General features: G+C 49.6%; 6 protein-coding genes across 6 annotated transcripts; 2 read left to right on the forward strand and 4 right to left on the reverse strand.

Annotated features, from left to right (window-relative positions):
* Positions 1 to 588: 588 nt before the first annotated feature.
* FIESC28_05005 (uncharacterized protein) lies at positions 589 to 1,893 on the reverse strand (the record flags this gene model as incomplete). The annotated part of the gene is made up of 1 exon (XM_031159152.1): positions 589 to 1,893. One exon carries the CDS (start codon positions 1,891 to 1,893, stop codon positions 589 to 591), a length of 1,305 nt encoding a protein of 434 aa, XP_031016796.1.
* Positions 1,894 to 2,586: 693 nt separating this feature from the next.
* On the forward strand, positions 2,587 to 3,743 carry FIESC28_05006 (uncharacterized protein; the record flags this gene model as incomplete). The annotated part of the gene is made up of 2 exons (XM_031159153.1): positions 2,587 to 2,774; positions 2,828 to 3,743. The coding sequence occupies 2 exons, from the start codon at positions 2,587 to 2,589 to the stop codon at positions 3,741 to 3,743; spliced, it is 1,104 nt and encodes a 367-aa protein (XP_031016797.1).
* A 265-nt stretch (positions 3,744 to 4,008) lies between these two features.
* FIESC28_05007 (uncharacterized protein) lies at positions 4,009 to 5,204 on the reverse strand (the record flags this gene model as incomplete). The annotated part of the gene is made up of 4 exons (XM_031159154.1): positions 4,009 to 4,337; positions 4,388 to 4,494; positions 4,547 to 4,817; positions 4,874 to 5,204. 4 exons carry the CDS (start codon positions 5,202 to 5,204, stop codon positions 4,009 to 4,011), a joined length of 1,038 nt encoding a protein of 345 aa, XP_031016798.1.
* Positions 5,205 to 7,888: 2,684 nt separating this feature from the next.
* FIESC28_05008 (uncharacterized protein) lies at positions 7,889 to 11,389 on the forward strand (the record flags this gene model as incomplete). Its single annotated transcript, XM_031159155.1, has 1 exon — positions 7,889 to 11,389. One exon carries the CDS (start codon positions 7,889 to 7,891, stop codon positions 11,387 to 11,389), a length of 3,501 nt encoding a protein of 1,166 aa, XP_031016799.1.
* Positions 11,390 to 11,705: 316 nt separating this feature from the next.
* FIESC28_05009 (uncharacterized protein) lies at positions 11,706 to 12,726 on the reverse strand (the record flags this gene model as incomplete). Its single annotated transcript, XM_031159156.1, has 3 exons — positions 11,706 to 11,930; positions 11,979 to 12,521; positions 12,577 to 12,726. The coding sequence occupies 3 exons, from the start codon at positions 12,724 to 12,726 to the stop codon at positions 11,706 to 11,708; spliced, it is 918 nt and encodes a 305-aa protein (XP_031016800.1).
* Positions 12,727 to 13,289: 563 nt separating this feature from the next.
* Positions 13,290 to 16,410, reverse strand: FIESC28_05010 (uncharacterized protein; the record flags this gene model as incomplete). Its single annotated transcript, XM_031159157.1, has 2 exons — positions 13,290 to 15,667; positions 15,732 to 16,410. The coding sequence occupies 2 exons, from the start codon at positions 16,408 to 16,410 to the stop codon at positions 13,290 to 13,292; spliced, it is 3,057 nt and encodes a 1,018-aa protein (XP_031016801.1).
* Between the last annotated feature and the right edge of the window lie 2,320 nt (positions 16,411 to 18,730).

Here is an 18,730-nt window from a genome sequence, read left to right on the forward strand (position 1 = left end):
TATTGGACTGTTAGGACGTTGGGCGAGAGGTTGAAAGAAGTCACAGCTGGAAATTCCACTACAGATCGAGAATTATTTTTGGTGTTGAGAATCGAGAAGGTGGGAGCAAGGAGTGGGTCGTTCTTTCCTTGGAGCCCTGGTCACGTGCCCCGGTTTTCGGCTTTGCTACGGGAATCAAAGTGGGCTCAATTTGGCCATTGCTTAGATCTTATCTAACAGCTCAGCCATTGGCCAGGTTGGAATGGCCCTTTCAAGGCGACCTTCAGCGAATAGGTATCTGACTGACCTACGAGCCGGCGCGAGATATACAGCAAGCATTGTTATCACTAGACAGCGAATACCAATCTTGTATCAGAGTCTTTTGCAAATTTTATAAGTCAATAGGCTCTTATGCTGCATTGCTTTACAGATCATAACTATATCGATTTGGAACCTCCGTCATGCTGTGAAGTAGCTTCAGGTGAATTTTGAACAGTTTCATAATTTGCTTTAATTCTATTTGTACAATTGTTTGGTACATGTCATTCCATCTTATTAGACAAAAATCGGCACTGATATACAGAGACTGCCCTTGATCAAAGATGGCATTTATTGCCTTCCATCAAGGCCATAGTTCCTAGAGCTGCTGACAGCATTTCCCTCAGGAGCATCTGCATTCTCACCCCCGACAAGCTCATCAACAACACGGTCTGCTCGCCAAGGATCCGCTGGCGCACTCTTGGCCTGCTTAACTTGCTTTGTTGAATTGTAAACATGGCCACGTCCCTTGGCTTCCCTCGCAATGAGCTGGGCCTCGGTTCCTGCTTCCCGAAGTTGAACCACGACCTTTCCGCTGGGATCAACGGTAGCGGTCTCAGGGCTGACGTATGCTTTGGCACCACCAAAGGTTGTGGTATCAAGGTGGGAAATACCAGTGAGCATCTTTTTGTTTGTTGAGATTCTGTTGCGCGCAGGGTTTCTGTTGTTGAACTCGTTGTCTCCTGGAGGAGAGTCGGCGACGAAACCACCAACACCAAGCTTGGCAGCAGAAGGGCCTAATCTGGGGTACACCACTCGGGCAAGAGTAGGAGCTCGTTGTTTCTGAGGCCCATAAACAGGATGATTCTCCATAAATGAGTTTGTTCTCAGATAGCTGATACCAGCGGAGGGGTGGCTGGGCGGTGGTCCGGATTTGCCATAGGGACTCTCAGCGGCGGCATTCTCTCCACCGGCCAAGAATGTCTGGATAATGCCAACAGGCTGGCCCAGAGGAGCAAGATCGAGGAACTTGGAAACCAAGCCATATAGTGTAGCACGGTCGTTTCGTAAAGAGCGCACATACTCAATGTAGTCTTCACGATTGATGTCCCTACTTGTGATCTTTTGTGGTGCCTCCTTGCCCTGCTCCATGGCAGACTTAGCTCTCTCAGCATTGATAGACTCAGCGAGCTTTGCCCGGAGCAACTTTGCAAAATCGTCACGCTGTGGTCGGACCTTCTTGTCGAGGTAGGCCATGAATTCGCCCTCAGTCATCCTGGCCAGCCAAGGTCCCGTGAACTTCCATCGCTTATCGTCTTTTCGTCCTTTACGACGCTGAGTAAAGTCAAGATCCTCCTCGAAAACAGACTTGTGCCACGTATCGGTTGTGAAAGATGGGCTGTTTGTATCCTTGCCCTTGGGAATAGACATGGCAATTCGCATCTCCTGGAACTTTTCGAGCGAAAGAGCGTGGTCGGCGGCAGAAGCGAAATCGGTAACGCTCTCAATAGAGTCAACTTGCTTGACTCGAATCAATGGCGTTGAGGTTGTCAAGGTAGACTTTAGAGGAAAAGGTCGCTTGAATCCCCAATCACCCTTCTCTCGCGACGAGAGAGGAGATGTAACGGTCTGGATCTGTGGATATTGTCTCGTCATGGTAGGAGATTTATGATCGCCGATATGCAAGTTGGTTGACTGAGGTTCGCGCAATGGCTTTGGAAGCGAGAACAGTCGAGATGATCTCAACAGCGCCCCTCCGGGCGAGACTCTACTAGACACCATTTCGACTCGGATACCGTTCGGCGAGCTCAATTGGCTTGCCGTTCTGGTGTCGTCGTGATGGGCTTCGGGCGTATAGCTTGAAGTCGACGAAAATTCGCTGAACTCAAGCTTGAGCGGAATCTACCGGTGATATCCCGGAAGGCCTCATTGGCCAATCAGATAAGACATAACACCCTTCTTCGATATGCAAGCCCCACCAACCCTTGCGCTGTTCATGGCTGCAACTTCCATTTTATAAAAAAAATCCCAGTCGGCGACTAACACGATTAAGAGGGAAGGTTAACTGTCCCTTTTCATTCTTTGATAGTTAAATATTCCGGACAGAGGCAGATGCAAGCTATTAAGAGGATGGCTTCGTCATCGCCAAACATTTACAAGTCGCCCGCCTTGACGCATGAGCTTGTTGCGAAATGCTCCGTGAGTCTTACAACATGGCGATGGCTTCATTTAGCCACTGACCTTGGAGCCGAGGTTCACAAGGCTAATACATATCTTCCAAGATAGACAACTAGAGCTCGAGCATCGATTCTCACTCTTCCTCATGGAGTTGTTCAACTTCCCATATTTATGCCTGTTGCAACCCAGGCGTCTCTGAAAGGCATTACCCCAGAGCAACTCGAAGAGACTGGCTGTATGCTATGCCTAAACAACACCTACCATCTCGGTTTGAAACCCGGACAGGAAGTCTTGGATGCTATAGGTGGAGCACACAAACTTCAAGGATGGAACCGTAACATTTTGACTGACAGCGGCGGGTATGTCGTTCCGGCGCCTGTGGATGAGTAAATGAAACTAACACTTGTTGCAGGTTTCAAATGGTCAGTCTGCTCAAGCTTGCAACTATCACTGAGAAGGGTGTCGAGTTCTTGAGTCCTCATGATGGCACGCCTATGCTGCTAACTCCGGAACACTCTATGTCATTACAAAACAGTATCGGGAGTGATATCATGATGCAACTTGACGACGTCCTAGTTACAACTTCACCTGATAAAGCTCGGATGCGCGAGGCTATGGAGCGCAGTGTACGATGGCTGGATCGATGCATAGCAGCTCATAAGAAGCCTGAGACACAAAATCTCTTCTGCATTATCCAGGGTGGCCTAGATCTCGAGATGCGTCGAGAGTGCTGTCGTGAAATGCTGGCTCGTGATACACCTGGTATCGCAATTGGCGGACTGAGTGGAGGTGAAGCAAAAGCAGACTATTGCAGAGTTGTTGCGACCTGCACAGAAATGCTTCCTGACTTGAAGCCACGATACGTTATGGGTATCGGCTACCCTGAAGATTTGGTTGTGAGTGTTGCGCTGGGTGCCGACATGTTCGACTGTGTGTGGCCAACACGAACTGCTCGATTTGGAAACGCAGTCACCAAGCATGGTGTCCTGAACATGCGCAACAAGAAGTACGCTACTGATTTCGGACCTGTCGAAGAAGGCTGCAAGTGCATGGTCTGTAAGCCAGCTGCTGAAGGGGGAATGGGCGTCACCCGGGCATTTGTTCATCACAACGCTTCCAAGGAGACGGTGGCAGCGCACTTGCTGACGATCCACAATGTCTTCTACCAACTAGATCTCATGCGCCAAATACGAGAAGCGATCCTTGAGGACCGCTTTCCTGCATTTGTGCGGCAGTTCTTTGCCTGGCTATATGCCGACAAGGCAGAATATCCAGAATGGGCAGTTGGGGCATTGAAGGGTGTTGGTATAGATCTACAGTCGGAATAGACTGGGTGCACTACCCATGAAAAGAAAAGAAAGGCGTTTGTTGAAAATGGGTGATTATGAATAACAAAAATACGGAAATCTATATACTGCATGTGGTCGCTCACGCACGTGCCAATAAGGATATTGAGAAGACTGCGCATCGTCCCTCTATTACCCCGCGGTGTCTCATTCAACATTCCGGATAAGTCGTTAGAACCAACACGTCTCGAAACGAATACATTGATTAAATCCATCGCTCTTCAATTCAATTGTTGCATTGCTACATCTATAGAGCAATGGCGAGAGCAGCAAATGCAGCCAAGATGGCACCAACGCCAGCGTGAGCAGAAGTGGCATCACTGCCGGCATCGGTCTGACTGGACTGAGCAGGAGCAGTAACAGTAACAGTGGGAGGACCGTCCCTGTTGCTGGCATCGTCGTTATCGTTGTTGTCATTGTTATCACTGTCATCACTGGAAGCATCGGTCTGGCGGGAGCTGGAGCTTTCAGTTGCGGTGGCCTCGGTGGGCTCAGAATCGGATGCCTGAGTCTTGGCCCCAGCAAACTCGCAAACATTGGAGAAGCGCTCGCAGAAGGTTGCAAAGGTCTTGGCGACTGTCGTAGAGTCAGTTCTGGCACCGAGTGTTTGAAAGTAAGAAACATACCTGAGTAGGCGGTCTTGGGCTCGCCAGTGCGTGCCCAGTCAGCGCAAGTTTGGGCATGCTTGTCCATGGCATCGGTCCAGGTGAGTTCGTTACCGGAGCCTCGACAGCTTGCAGCAAGTCAGTATCGAATGTCATTCATCTATTATCTTGAGAACTTACCAGTAGCACTCGGCCTGCTCCTTGAAGGGCAGCTTTGTGAAATCGCGGTCCTGGGCTGTGCAAGAGGTGAAGATATCCAGCATATCTACACAGGCTGAAGCATATGTCTGTTGAGCAGGGCTAGTCTGGGTGGTGATGGTTGAGCGGTCATCATCGCTGTCGCCAACCGTTGCTGTAGGACGGCTTGAAGCACTGCCGCCGCTACCACTACCACTGCCACCAGTGCATTTGGCGCCACCGATTTTGCACGCGCTGTACAGAGTGCCATAAGCTGAGGATATGATATTAGAATAACCCGGGAAAGAATTGTTGATAGGGGAATCTCACCTTGGTATTGAGAGGTGTTCTCGGGGGCCTCTTCCTCGAGATAGCTGGAGCAGACTGAGTACAGAGGAGCGGCGTTCTCGCTGCCGTCACAGCAAGCGCAGGCGACGAGAGCATCAGCATCAGCAGTGGGGGCAGCGTTCAAACCACCAGCAGAGGAAACACATTTCTGAACGAGTGAGACAGCGTCCTGGCAGGTTGCGTATTCAGGATCGCTGGGGTTGATGGCAGCGTTGTGGAAGAGTCCAGGGCCGAGGCCCAGCGCACCCAAAGAGCCCAGGGTGACCTGAGCAGCGGCACCGCTGGCTAGGACAGAGAGAACAGCGGTCTTCATTGTGAGTATCGGATATTCAAAATTTGTGGAGTGGTTGGAATTCGAATGTCTTAGGACGAAGTTATGTCAGGTCAGGTCAGGTCAAGGTTGAATCGAAACAAGAAGTGACAATCACTTATACAGACAAAGGACGTGAACGGAAGAGCCAAATTCCCCAGAAACAATCTCCGGGGGGTGAAGGGCCGACAGTCGGGAATTTATTCACGAAGTCCGACCTAAGTTGAGCTGAGCTTCTCTTCCAGGGTCGGTCAATCACTTCGCTTGATTGAGCAATGAACAAACGCAGAAACAGACAGACACATAACGCTAGGAAGCTTGCGGTCAGGTTATCGAGTTAGCTCCGGGCATCAAGTAGCCACGAGGCAGAACCCCAGGTCTCTTGGGGCCAAGTGAACCAATTGGCATATGCGACATGGTGCGGCTGAGAAGCAACTAGGCACAAAGTCATGAATTGCACGCAGAAATCTGGTGGTAACGTTGGAGACGCCTCTTGGTCTCTTAGACAGAGTTGCAACGGGAGTCCACGATATGACCAGGTGCCAAGCAGGGGTGCCCTGCACTAGACTAGTGGGAGGCGATGGTTGTGGGACGAAAAGGTTACTGTCCTGTCTCTCTAAGCTAAGGTGCAAAGCTGAACAAGGCTCTGCAAAGACTTCAGGTGGCCCCGGCGAAAGACCCCAGCCAAGAAGACTCAAAGTGCGAGTGATGGACCATTGAAGAAATGAGTTTTGCCGTTTTCCGCTTGCATTGTCTGGGCAGACGTATGTATGTAAATTCAGTAGTACAGTACTGTAACAAACTCGTGTCTTGGCAAATCAAGGGTTTAGATTGTCTAGTGTTGTGCCCGATATGTGTAAGGGGCCATGGGGGCGCATTGCACAGCATCTTTGGCGTTTTCTGGAGGTTATTGTTGGACAGATCAAAGACTGCCCCTGCCGATGAGGAGATTGCACTTTGAACGACGGCATCTCTAGTTTGAATATCGCTCATCAATTGCAGAGAAGATCAGCCTTGCCTTGCCTTGCTTCGGCGGACAAAAGGTCAAAGGATCACTTTCGTGCCAACGCATACCATGGCCCCAGCAAAGAAATTCCACCGGCTCTGAGCTGGTATGGATGTACAAGACTACAAGACCTCGTGAATCACTCAGCCCTGTCTGTGATGCAAGGTAAGAAAGTTTGTTTAGGCTCATCCGCTAACTAGACGAGTCGAGTGCTTTGGCTCTTAGGCTCTGTACCAGCAACCAATGCAGATACAGAAAAGTGCCGTCAGAGAAAGCTTCTTGCGTTCTACGCCACTGATACAGTAAATTAAATTACGGTACGGCAATGAGACGGCTTTCTTCCATCTCAGACATGTCCCGAAATACTCGGTTAAGACATGACGAAAAGCGGTGGCTTCACCCGCATCAGCCGTCTATTGTTACCATGAGTCCCGCATCCTTCAAACGCCCGACTTCGCGGAAACGAAGTCATGTCAGGTCCATCAATCAGCCTAGCGACAGAGACAAGGACTGCCCACAGTGGATCAAGGGTGTCTCGGTTGCATGGGGCGTAAAGTTTAGCCATTCCTTAGTGGGAATGGGATGAAATATCAGGGGACCTCAAAACAGAACAGGGCAAATGCGAGGGGTAAAGAGCCAGTTCCAGTTGACGAGGGCCGTCACGATCATGAGCCAGGGACCATGATTGAAGAAGAAATGAAAGGCACAAGCAAAAGTGGAAAGAATCAGTTCTCGCTAGCGGTGAGCGAGAGTCCAACGTTTCGTTGATTGCTTTGCCAAGGTTGCTACTATCTTTGGCGATAGTTACCAACATGGTGCACGGTGATTGTTTTCAGCTCTGATTCTAGACTGCACAAATCATCCAATGAATGCATATGTAGTTTATGAGTTTGTCTCTCTTCGTATTCATGACTCAATATTGAAAAGACAAGGGTGGTAATGATTTGGCAGGTCATTAAGTATATTAATAGCAAGGTTTGTTTGATCCAGATCTCCAGTTAATCTATCGTCAACAAGATAATAAATTCCACGGTGCCCTCCCGACGGGAACCGGCAGCTAGACTAGGGCATCGTGTATGTACATAGTACGCTGTATGGTTAGGATATTCAGGTGTATTGTATCTGCAATGTCCTCGATATTGTAAGCGAATAATAAAGGGGAGAACCATTCTTCATACGGCCAACAAAGTTTAAAGATCATTTCTGCGAATAGGAGATTAATTATAAAAAAACTTCTGACTCTTCAAAATTTCAACTTAGAGTCGACTTATGTTATTTACTTGAGCGATCCTAATCAGGCAATCCTCAAAACACAAAAAAGCGTCATAACTGCAAACACGTGACCCAACGCGTTTCTCCAGACGCGCCCAATCTAATCTCTAGGCTACCCAAACAGGGGCAAGACGTCACCGACATCTCGATCATTGACAGAAAAAAGATAAAGTCAAAGCAGCAACGGAATCAGAGACGGAGCTATTCCAAAGGCGATTAGAGATTGAGTTAGGCCATTTGGCTGCGACTTGGCTCTTTGCGTCTCAGTCAAGTCAAGTGGACTACCGGTCAATACCCCGCCACTACTACAGCGCTGCTGTTGGTCTGGGCTTGTCTTGTCTTGTTTCGAGGTTACCGATATTCCTTCTGGGTCTGACTACTCTACGATACCAATCAGATACTCGGCCTCATGGCATCGTCATCCCGCCCTTCGCTGTCGCTTCGGCGGCAGTCTTCCACGCGGAGTCTCAGACAACCCGACCATGATGAGTTGTCACAGTCGTTGAACCAGCTCAGCATCTCCACTTCACCCGGCCGAGCTCCGTCCCGCCTTGTCTCCGAACCAGCTTCACCCTTCCGTCCCTCGGGCCGTCGTACTTCACAGTCACCGGCACCGAATTCTCGAGCGCCATCACGTAGCTCCTCCCAGGAACCTTCTTTGAGCACGCCTACCCTCCTACGGAAAGCCTCTATGAACTCGATGCGTTCATCTAATGGAATGGGGCCCGGTTCAACTTCGAGACGCTCTAGCGTGGCGCATCTCATGTCACCGACTCAAGCCAAGTCGCCATATAAAGAAAAGATCCGACCAACCGCCCGTTCCATTGCTCACAGCAACCTGAATTCTGAGCTGCGAGTGCATCATGGTTCTATCGCTACCCGCTCAACCCAAATGGTTGTCGTCTTGAACGATGCTGTCTATGGTCACCGTTTTTCTCGACCTCGGGCTTCCCGTGCTGCTCTTAGTATGATTGTTGAAAGACCGGAACGAATAAGAGCTGCGGTGCTAGGTATTTCTGCAGCCTATGTGCGCCTGGGCGGTAGACACTGCGAAGGTGAATATCCACTTCACCCAGGAAGGGAAGCAGAACATCTTCAAGGAATCCCTTTCCGGATACACAAGACAGAACGCAGTCTTTCGCTTCTTTCGCCAGTCGTGACCAACGTGCATGGAACAAAATGGATGGAGGAACTCAAGATGATGTGTGAAGCGGCCGAATCGAAGCTTGCGATGGGAGGAAAGGAGCTCCAAAGACCAGAACTAAACCGGGGATCCGATAAGCCTCCTGATAAACTCCACGAGGGAGACTTGTACCTCTGCTCAGAGTCTCTGAACGCCATGGAAGGTGCCTTGGGAGCTGTTTGTGAAGCCATTGATACTGTTTTTGGTTCGGGTCCGCGCCGTGCATTCGTGGGCGTACGACCCCCAGGTCATCATTGTTCCGATTCTTATCCTTCTGGATTTTGTTGGATCAATAATGTTCATGTTGGTATCATGCACGCAGCTCTGGAGCACGACCTTACCCATGCTGCCATTATCGATTTTGACCTTCATCACGGCGACGGATCTCAGGCTATCACTTGGCAGCACAATTCTCGAGGAAATAACGCCGCCAAGAATGCAGCGGCTTGGAAGAAATCGTCGATCGGTTACTTCAGCTTACACGACATCAACTCCTACCCGTGTGAAATGGGCGATGAAGAAAAGGTTAGGAGCGCCAGTATCTGCATCGACAATGCGCACGGACAAACGGTCTGGAACGTCCATCTCGAACCGTGGAAGTCAGAAGAGGAGTTTTGGAAACTCTATGAGACAAGATATACCGTTCTGCTGGACAAGGTGAGGAACTATCTCAGGAAGCAGGCGGAACGGTTGAGGGATTCGAAGATGCCACCAAAGGCTGCAATCTTCTTGTCTGCTGGTTTCGACGCCAGTGAGTGGGAGGGTGAGGGCATGCAACGCCACAAGGTCAACGTGCCGACGGAATTCTACGCCCGCATTGCTCAAGATGTTGTCAAACTAGCAGCTGAAGAAGGTCTTCATGTCGACGGCCGGGTCATCAGCGTGTTGGAAGGTGGCTATAGTGATCGAGCTCTTTGTTCTGGCATCATGAGCCATCTCAGTGGACTAGCTGGCGACCAGACAAGCGAACACTCGTCGGGCAACTCCAGCCGCTTAGGCGTCGAGATGGCAGAGAAGGTTGAGACACCAGAGCAGAAGCCATCATTGGATTCTATACATGCTTACGACCCGTCATGGTGGTCGACCTCGAATTTGGAAGAGCTTGAAGTTCTCATGGGCGATCCAAATGCTGCCGCCTCAAAATACCCGCAATATGTTACGCTTCCATCCTACTTTGCTCCGACACAGGCGTCAACTGCTAAGTCCTCTGACCCTATGAAGATGCAGCGTAGTCTGTCGAAGCTGGGCTCGGCCATGCCCAGGCCTCCTTCGCCGCCACCACCAGAAGTCCCCTGGGCGGTTGCGACTCATGAGTTGAGCAAACTTCTCATTCCCTCTACACGGCAAACTGGTAGCTGCAAACCCGAGGAACTGAATGCAGAAGCAAGCCGGGCCAGACGCGATCGACAGTCTATATTGATGGGTGTCGATCCCAACCCTCCGCCTGAACCTGCCCCAGCTTCTCGTCCAACATCCCGTATGTCTCTGCGCGAGAGGCGAGCTAAGCCAGCACCGGCCCCTGAGCCAACCGCCGACAAGGCGTCCAAAGGTCGCAGAAGGACGATGGGCGCCACTACTGTCGCTTCCGAAAAGGTAAGTCGCATACTATCACCCAACGGATCAAGGCTAATTTCTCCCAAGGCGGTGGCTCGCGGCGTTCCCTCACGAACCAACAGTGATGAGCCAGGAGTGAGGAGGTCTAGTAGGCGTCTTAGTGAGATCCCTATCCCCCTCACCTCCCGGCTACCTTCCAGCCCTGAGTCAGCCCTGCCTGAGGCTGCTGAACATGCCCAAACGGTTCCCAACTCGCCTATCACCACAAAGGAGGCCCCAGGCGGTACCTTGCCAGTCAAGAAGACGCGGACTTCCACAGCTTCTCGTAAAGAACCTGCACCCAAAGCACCTCGAGCTACCAAAAAAGCTACCACGACAGCTGGTCCCTCACGACCTTCTGCGGCAGCTCAGAAAGCCAAGTCGCCGGATCAAGCCCCGAAGGATGGCGCAGCTGGCGATGGCATCGACAGCATCACTTCGGGTATGAGGAAGATCCGTATCAACTTGATCACCAAGACCCAAAAGGAAGCTAAAGAACGTGCTCGCCTTGAGGCTGAAAAGGCTAAAGCCAATGCCACTGCTACTGACCCAGCCAAGCCTATTGAGGCATCCTCTACTGCCCAGCACCCATCGGAAACCAAGTCTGATGATCCAGACACGGTCGTCGTCTCTCCTGAGGCTCATAACATCTCTCCTACACAATCTCTACCAACTGACTCTACACCACCCGCGGCTACCCCCTCGAGCAGCGTTGCATCTCCTTCACAAGAACAAGCTCCTTTTCAGTCTGTCGCGCATGTGTCTCAGGTAGCGTCTCCTCCGCTAAGCTCGCCTTCTATTCCCTCAGTTTCTGTCCATCCTAGCGCGGACTCAGACGATGTCTTTATCCCTTATGAGCCCCAAGGCCCTGCGCCCAAGCCCATTGTGCAGAGCGAACCATTGAAATGGCTTCCACCTAACGTACCAACTCCTTCTACACAAACACCTGCTGCGACACCTAGTCCCGTCAAGAAGAACAATCTCTTCCAGTACACTTCTTCTGGAATCCCCTTTGCGCCTCGCCCAGGACAGTCAGCACAAGGCGCATCCACTGAGACTGCAGAGCTAGGGGTCAAGCAAGAGTCCGACATCCCTCACTCTATCGAGGAAATTCCCGAAACACCTCAACACTAGACATGACGCTGAATTTCTTTTTTCTTTGTTTTTGTTTTCCAGAATACAGAGAGCTGGTTATCTTATATGTCACAGCACTGTTTTGGAAGGTAAAATACAACAGTCGATACCCACACATTATTGTCAAGTTTCCTTCTTCCTGTATAGAACTCAATGCTTTCGCAGCCTTATCCATCGCTGGATATGTAGTCTTCCCCACGATACCCTTTTTCTTTCCAAATTCGAGCTCTACCGTCGCTCTATAGTTCTAGCTTTGTTTAATCTATGACTTTATGGCCGTCTATAAACCTGAAACTATTGTCGTAGCATTCGTCCCCTATGAGAAGTTCTTGCGGAACTCACTCAACGGCACGCTTACTTCCTCGACAGTTGCTCTCTGCGAGCCCTCAATGCCGGGATGAGTCGACCTCTTGAGAGTCCACACCTCCTTGATGCCCAGACTTTCGAGATAAGTGACTGTGCGAGCGTAGTTTGTAGCCACTTGAGCAATACCATGACTGTCGTCTGAGAAAGTGAACTTGCCGCCCATCTTGATCCATTCCTATGACAAGTTAGAATACGTTTGTGCTAAGATATGGGTTTGACGCACCTCGGCAATAATCCTGCAAGGATAGGGCTCTGCAAGGCCTTTTCGAAGTGCAGCACTGTTCACCTCAAGCCAACCATCCTGCTCCTTCGCAAGCGCTAGATTTCGCAACACGCGCTCCCAAACACCCTTCCACTGCCTGACATCCCTGTCAGGATCCTCACTCATCAGTCTGATGAGATCGAAATGTCCCACTACACGCGGCTTAAGCTCAGTGAGCATCTCATACTGCAAATCGTAGTAATCTTCATAGAGGGACTCTTCTGTTCGCCGCGTGCTTTGGCTTTGGGCAGTGAGGAACATCTCCTTCGAATAGTCAATCGGCGTGTGGTGAACGTAGTGCACTGAGCCGATGAAGTAGTCAATGATGGGATGCTCTGCTAGCTTGCGGACATGCATTGCGCAGCTAGAACGGATGAATTCGGCTTCGAATCCGATGAGGATGTGAATCTGTGAGGCGTAGTCGCGCTGTAGACGCTGTGCCTCAACAAGATAACACTCATGACGTGGTGGGAGGGCCTCCAGGGCAGCTTGAGGGTCATCGAGCTAAGAAGATATGAGATTTCTGCCATCAAAGATCAATTGAATAATTGAAAGATACCTCTTCAGGATACAGATCTCGTAGGTCATACCTAGGCATGTGCTCTGTGAAACCAATGGTTTTGTAGCCAACGGAAATTGCATGTTTTACAATCTCCTCGAGTTGGTCTTTGGCATGGCCAGGGCAGAACTCGCCCGAATGGGAGTGCATTGTGAACGCCATTGCTGTTGATATTGGTGTAGTGCTGATCACTGTTTCTTTCTTCCCCGGCGGGGTTGGGTAGAAGCAGGTTTATAAGAGAAAGGAATGAGAAGGTCGGCCCCCAGGTGACAGTTTGTAACTATGAAATATGCCGAGGTTTGAACAAGCCGAGTGGTTCACTTGCATGAGATCGATACAGCTTAAAGGCTCATCAAACTTAAGTTGAAACTTACTGGGTAGTATGGCTCTAAACTTAGTAGATAAGTTGGTTGGCTTAGTTCGTTGGTAATCACGTAGTCTTCATAGTCTCCACATTTCTAACTTGTTTTATTCCATAAGCCTTGTTTCTTGGCCATGATGATAGAAGAAATAAAAAGACATGTTTGAGATTGTATCTGAAACATTATTCAATGACAAGTACACAGTAATATTCACCTCTGATAGGTTCCCTGGATATATATAGCAAGTCCATAGTATCAAATAGATCAAATCGCTTTCTTTCCAACGCCATGCCAACCAAAATGCGACAATATAATGCAATATAAGACAGTACAAGAGTTTGTTTTCTCCTTTTAATATGATTTGATATCCCCGTATGAGTAGAGGCCAGGCGCCATGCTGATATATCGGACGTCCCCTACTTCTCCGCTGTTGTCGGTAGTCGTCTGCGATACGCCGGCTGGTCGCGCGGCTTTTCCTTCATCTTGCACGATGTAGATACCATAACTTTGGTTACCTGAGGGCCCTCTACTCCATCCAAGGTGGAAGGTTTTTCGGCGTAGGCATCGGGCCAGGTCATCGTCTTCCATCCATTCCGCACCGTCTGGGAGGCGCCACCACAAGGACGAGTCCGCAAGAAGACTTGCTTGTGCGGCGATGCTTCCGGGACTCTTTGGGAGTGTACCACGAGATGCCGTGCGAAGGGATAATAGGCCGAACAAAAGCGTGAATGCAAGTAAGCCAATGAGAACAAATGTTTGCATACTGCCTTGCGTCAAACGTGGGATAACATAGTCGACATGTGCCGGGATGATTGGTTGAGAATCATCACGAACACGCAGCTTTTTAGCCAGGGGGCGCCGTATCAACTCACTGTTAATAGCTTGCGCAGCGAGTATCCCATGCATTTGACGGATTGCCTGAGAAACGGAATTTTGTCTCTCGGGCATCACTATGCGCTCCAAAGTAGTTGACAGCCTTGAAAGGACCAAAGTACGAAAGAAGCCGTCCAGTCCATTAAACTTTTTGTCATCGGCGCCAATGTCATCAAGTGCCGCATAAACGCTTGTGGTATCTGCTTTGACATCTGACGGCTGCTCGCTTGATGCGTTCGTGATAGGAATCTCGTTCGTATTGATATACAAATCCTCAGTGCGGAATGTCGTTTGAACATCAACCTCAACAAGTGATTCGTTGCACATCATTACGGATATGAAGCCATCACTAGCACAGCTTCCCCAAACATAGTTGATCAAGTACGAAGAAGAAAGCTGTGGGCATGAGGAAGCGACGAGTGCAGTGCGAGATTGGTCTGCGCCGCATATAGGTTTCTTCTTCGTTCCACCAAAAGGAACGCATTGCCAGTCTGCGCCCTCGCCCCCTTCCAGAGATACGGTCTCGCATTTGAGTTTACCCTTGAGGCCAGAGATCTTAGCCACAAGTTCGGTGTTTGGAAGTGGCCACTCGCTGGGATGGTCCACTAGGGAAACCTCTGGAAGGGCCACGTCTTCCCAAGTCCATCTCGGGTACTTGGGGATCTCTTGTAAAAGGACCTGGTCAATGATGTCGCTGTCAATGGCGGTACTCAACGACTTGCTTGTAGAGGCAAACTTTGTCTCAGGTCGAAGCTCAAGGTTTGCCGTTTGTGCAACCTGAGAAACAGCAAACAGTCCTGCAGTAAAAATTGGCATTAACCAACCGAGCATCGCTGTACATTTTGCAAGGAAGACTGCCCAATCCTGGTTCTTCATGGCCTTGCCAGCCGTATGAAGGCCAAACTCGTTCATGTAGGACAATCCCAGAGACTCCTGAAAACGATGCTTGACAGTTGTGAGTTTCAAAAACGGTGCTAGACGTCGATTATCGATATCGATTCGAGTCCAGAATACAGCGACAGCAACGAAGATGATGGCAGGTACGCATGTCCAGACGATAAAAAGACCGTCATCAACTTCTAGGCCATCGCCATCACCCTTTAGACCAAACAGCACGCAAATTCCAGCAATTAACATGACAGACACAGCAATACCCATGATCTTGGTACGAGTGCTCTGGGTCCATGGTTGGTACGTGGCAGTTGCCTCTGGTGACACATTGGGAGGGTTCATACTGAGAGGACCGCTGCCTCCACCATGTTGCCTCAACTGAAACATTTCTTCCGGTCGGCGTCCCGGCTGCGTGAGTTCTGTTGTGTACCATGAACTTGCAAGCCTGGCGCCAACAGTCTCCATGTCGGCGTGTCCCGTACCTGATAGGCGGGTGAGAAATTGATGGCTGCTTGTTAGAAGTGTCGCAGTTCCAGCCGGTGAGGTGGGATCTCGTGGTGCTATTCCCCGGGCCGAGGGAGCATGATACAACATTGGAAGTAGAGCACCAGAGATGATGAGAAAGGTGCCAGCCATAGCGTGGAGGATACCCAAGCGAGCGCGGAGTAGCGAACTGCCATCGACATGGATCTCGGCATGAAAGACAGCCGTCGAGAGAACGATCTGAGCACGGAGGAGAAATTTGATAACGATAGATGCGACAACTAGATGGTGGCGGTTTTGGAATGCTGTCGTGAGTGCTTGGAAACTGCCAAGGCTAGGATAATCGAGTAGAACAGTCCGGTGGCCTTGTTTGCGGCGGGTTTCTTCAACAGTCGTCGGCTTTCCATCGAGAACAATCCAAGGTGTATATAGCAATGCTTGAGTTTCGACTCGGGCCCATAGCATAGCCATGATAGAAACAACTTTGATATACATGTGAGTACTTACACAACGGAAGATCGTAGTCACACATTGGCGATCACTTACCTACAACGGGCCCAAAAGTCCAAAGACCCTTGAGTCTGCTATCGATATTATTCTGAGTGAGCCACCACATTACCACCTCGCCAATTACAGCCAACATTATCGATGTACCAATGAAGGTGCTGGTAACTCTTCGGCGTAACCACCATGGCCTCCATCCATTGTTGAGCGGGATCTCAGTCGGTTCCAGGACATCGGTACTTCGAAAGCTGGTATCACCTGGAGTGCGAGGTGGAGTGTCGAAGTACGGTGTCTCAAGGACCGTATCCATCACGTAGGAGGGCTTTGTCGAGAATCGCGGGTCAGTCGCACCCGACACATGGTTCTGGTTGAATCCATCGCTGACGGGAGAGTTAAGGTACTGGCTACTTTGCGATGGAGGGTAGAAAGGACTGAGTGGAAATCCAGGACTAGAAGGACTGTTGAGAGACTGAAAGCTTCGAGGACTTGTTGGACTGCGTGGGCTGGAAGGGCCAGGCGATACCCTCGCAGCAGGCGGCGAGAGAAGAGGGTGGGAAATCAAACGAGAGGTAGAGTCTGAAGGTTGTGTTGAAGGCTGTCGAACATAACTGAAGCCAGATGAAGATGCCGTATACCTCGAATCATCGTATGGCCCAACGACGATCTTGTCATGATCGGCATCAGATGAATAGATACCCATGCTGTTCCATGGTGCTGCCATGTCTTGCCACTAAGACAAGTAATAGTGATTAAGAGATTAAAAGCGGCAGAGACAATTAGAGCAGGTCGGTTATAGCCAGAGACCTCGAGACATCGTCCACTGCATGTACTCTGTAGATGATTGTCGATAATGAATGCAATGATAAAACGAGTGAGTGTATAAAAGAATGTGCAGTTTGATTAAGATAGAGAATGGACAATGCAAAGCAGAACAGAGCAAGAGCTGCTGTACATCAACTAAAGAGAAGGAAGGAGCAAATGTCAAGGACGTCAAGTGCAGGTGTCAGACTGCTGTAGTAATAATGTACAGGAAGGAAGGTGTCGTCCCAAATCGGATGGATGGCCCACGCCACACCGGGCACTCTAGACTTAGGCAGGTAGACTCCAGATAGAATCCATAATTCTTCACTTTAATACATGACAAGCTTTTTTACGACAATAATGCATTTTCCATATTAATCTCCATCCAACCTAAGCGCCGCATTTTTGGTGCTATAGTCTGGATCAGCCCCTGAGCAACAGGAAAGAGCCCCCTCTCCCCACCAATACTACTCGGAACAGAAAACATAGCATGAACATGCCATACACAAGAGGAGCAATGCGACTCTAATCTCAGCTGTCCCTATGATTGACAATTTGGCGATACGCAAGGTTGTAAGAAAGCTGACAGACATGACAAGGTATTTCTCCACAGCTCGCTCACTTCAGTCTCACTCTCTTACTCTTCAGCTCGGCATCACCATCCTTCAACTGAGTCAACCGCCATCAACTATAGTCCACCGTTATAACCGTGTGGCAACCTGATCTAACGACGGTATCTGCACAAACTAGCAATGGATCTTGACGAGAATCACATCACACAATCGACCCTGACTTGGCCCGTGTCTGCCAGCCTGGAGCACTCTGCTAATTAGTTTAGCCCCTCCGTCCTCCATACTACAACACTGTAATACGATAGCAAGACATTGCTTTGCCGAGTCCTTCCACGTTCTAGATGGATGTGTAAATTTTCATGCCAAGACTTGAATCGGGCACTTGACTGCCTTTTTCTTACTCTTTCCCACTTAACAAGTTCACATGTCGCTCAGTTTGCCATTAATAGCTCTTCAATAGTCCCAAACGCCACGCTTCAGGATAGCCTCTGATGGACGCGACTGTGTTCCTGGCTAGGATTGATCAAGTTAGTACGGATAAAGGAGAAGGGAACAAGAAAAAAAAAGAAAACTCTCCGAGTCTGTCCACTCGCACGGGACGTGACTCGACAGGGTTATACTCCGTGAAATGTCAAAACGTTGCAAGGGCTCGAGTGGCCTCGACTCATGTTTATCTTCAATTCGACAAGCATTTGCTGTCTGAGTTCCAGGCAAGACAGACAAGAGACAAGAGGAGGTATCGAGTGTGTCCCAGAACTACATAATAAACAACCCCTGTCTTTAGCCCCCAGTCCCCGAGCGCCGCACCGTTGGCGCCGTCGCGATAGCGTGGTCTACCATCAAGGTTTAATGCAGGGGAAATTACTCTCTAAACAAGAGAATCGACCACCACTTGCGGGAAACCCCGTTGCAAATGTCTCGGCGGACAGACACAGTACTGCTAAGTTAGTACACATCAGAATAACAGTTGGTGAGCGACAGATCTACCACTGCACGCTACAATAAATAGTGTAGCCAAAAGTCACCATATCTATTACTGGAAGATCATAAAAGAGACTAGATACCATGCAGATAATCAATCGCCTCGGCCAAGCCCGCGCTCAATGCAATGAAAGTCGGCACATCAACCTTATCAAGACTCGGATGTAACCTTTCATCACACCTGTTGTGGTAGTAAGTCCGATATGGGGGAAACCGACGCATCCAGAACCTGAGAGCGATTAACAGAGAGACGCTTCGTTCACGAGTATACATTGTCTTTTTAATTGGATTTGTTTGGTTTCTAATGTCTTAAAAGTCTGAAAAAGCGCCACCACTAACCAACACTCTCCTCAAGAACGATGCGGATATACAAGTCGTAATGCGAGGCCACCAAACACGGTCCCCTAATATACAAGTGGACATGTATCCTGTCATCAAAAATCCGTTCTTCCTTCTTCTGCCCGGTCCTGCCCTGAAACGCCTGTCTAAGTAGCCAAGCTTTTCACTTTTCCCCTTGATCCCTTGCCATCTCCTCCCACCTCTTTTGACACACCAACAGTCCATTTCCTCCACGACAAGACACAATAAACAATGACAAGAGAAAAGAAAGGTTTAAAAGGCATTAGTAAAAAAGTCGAAGGCCAGGTCGCCAGGATGGAGCCGAGGGAAATAGTAAAAAGGTACGTG

The sequence above is a fragment of the Fusarium coffeatum genome (genome assembly GCF_003316985.1).
Source record: "Fusarium coffeatum strain FIESC_28 chromosome Unknown BRIP53273_contig_108, whole genome shotgun sequence".
Lineage (NCBI taxonomy): Eukaryota > Fungi > Ascomycota > Sordariomycetes > Hypocreales > Nectriaceae > Fusarium > Fusarium coffeatum.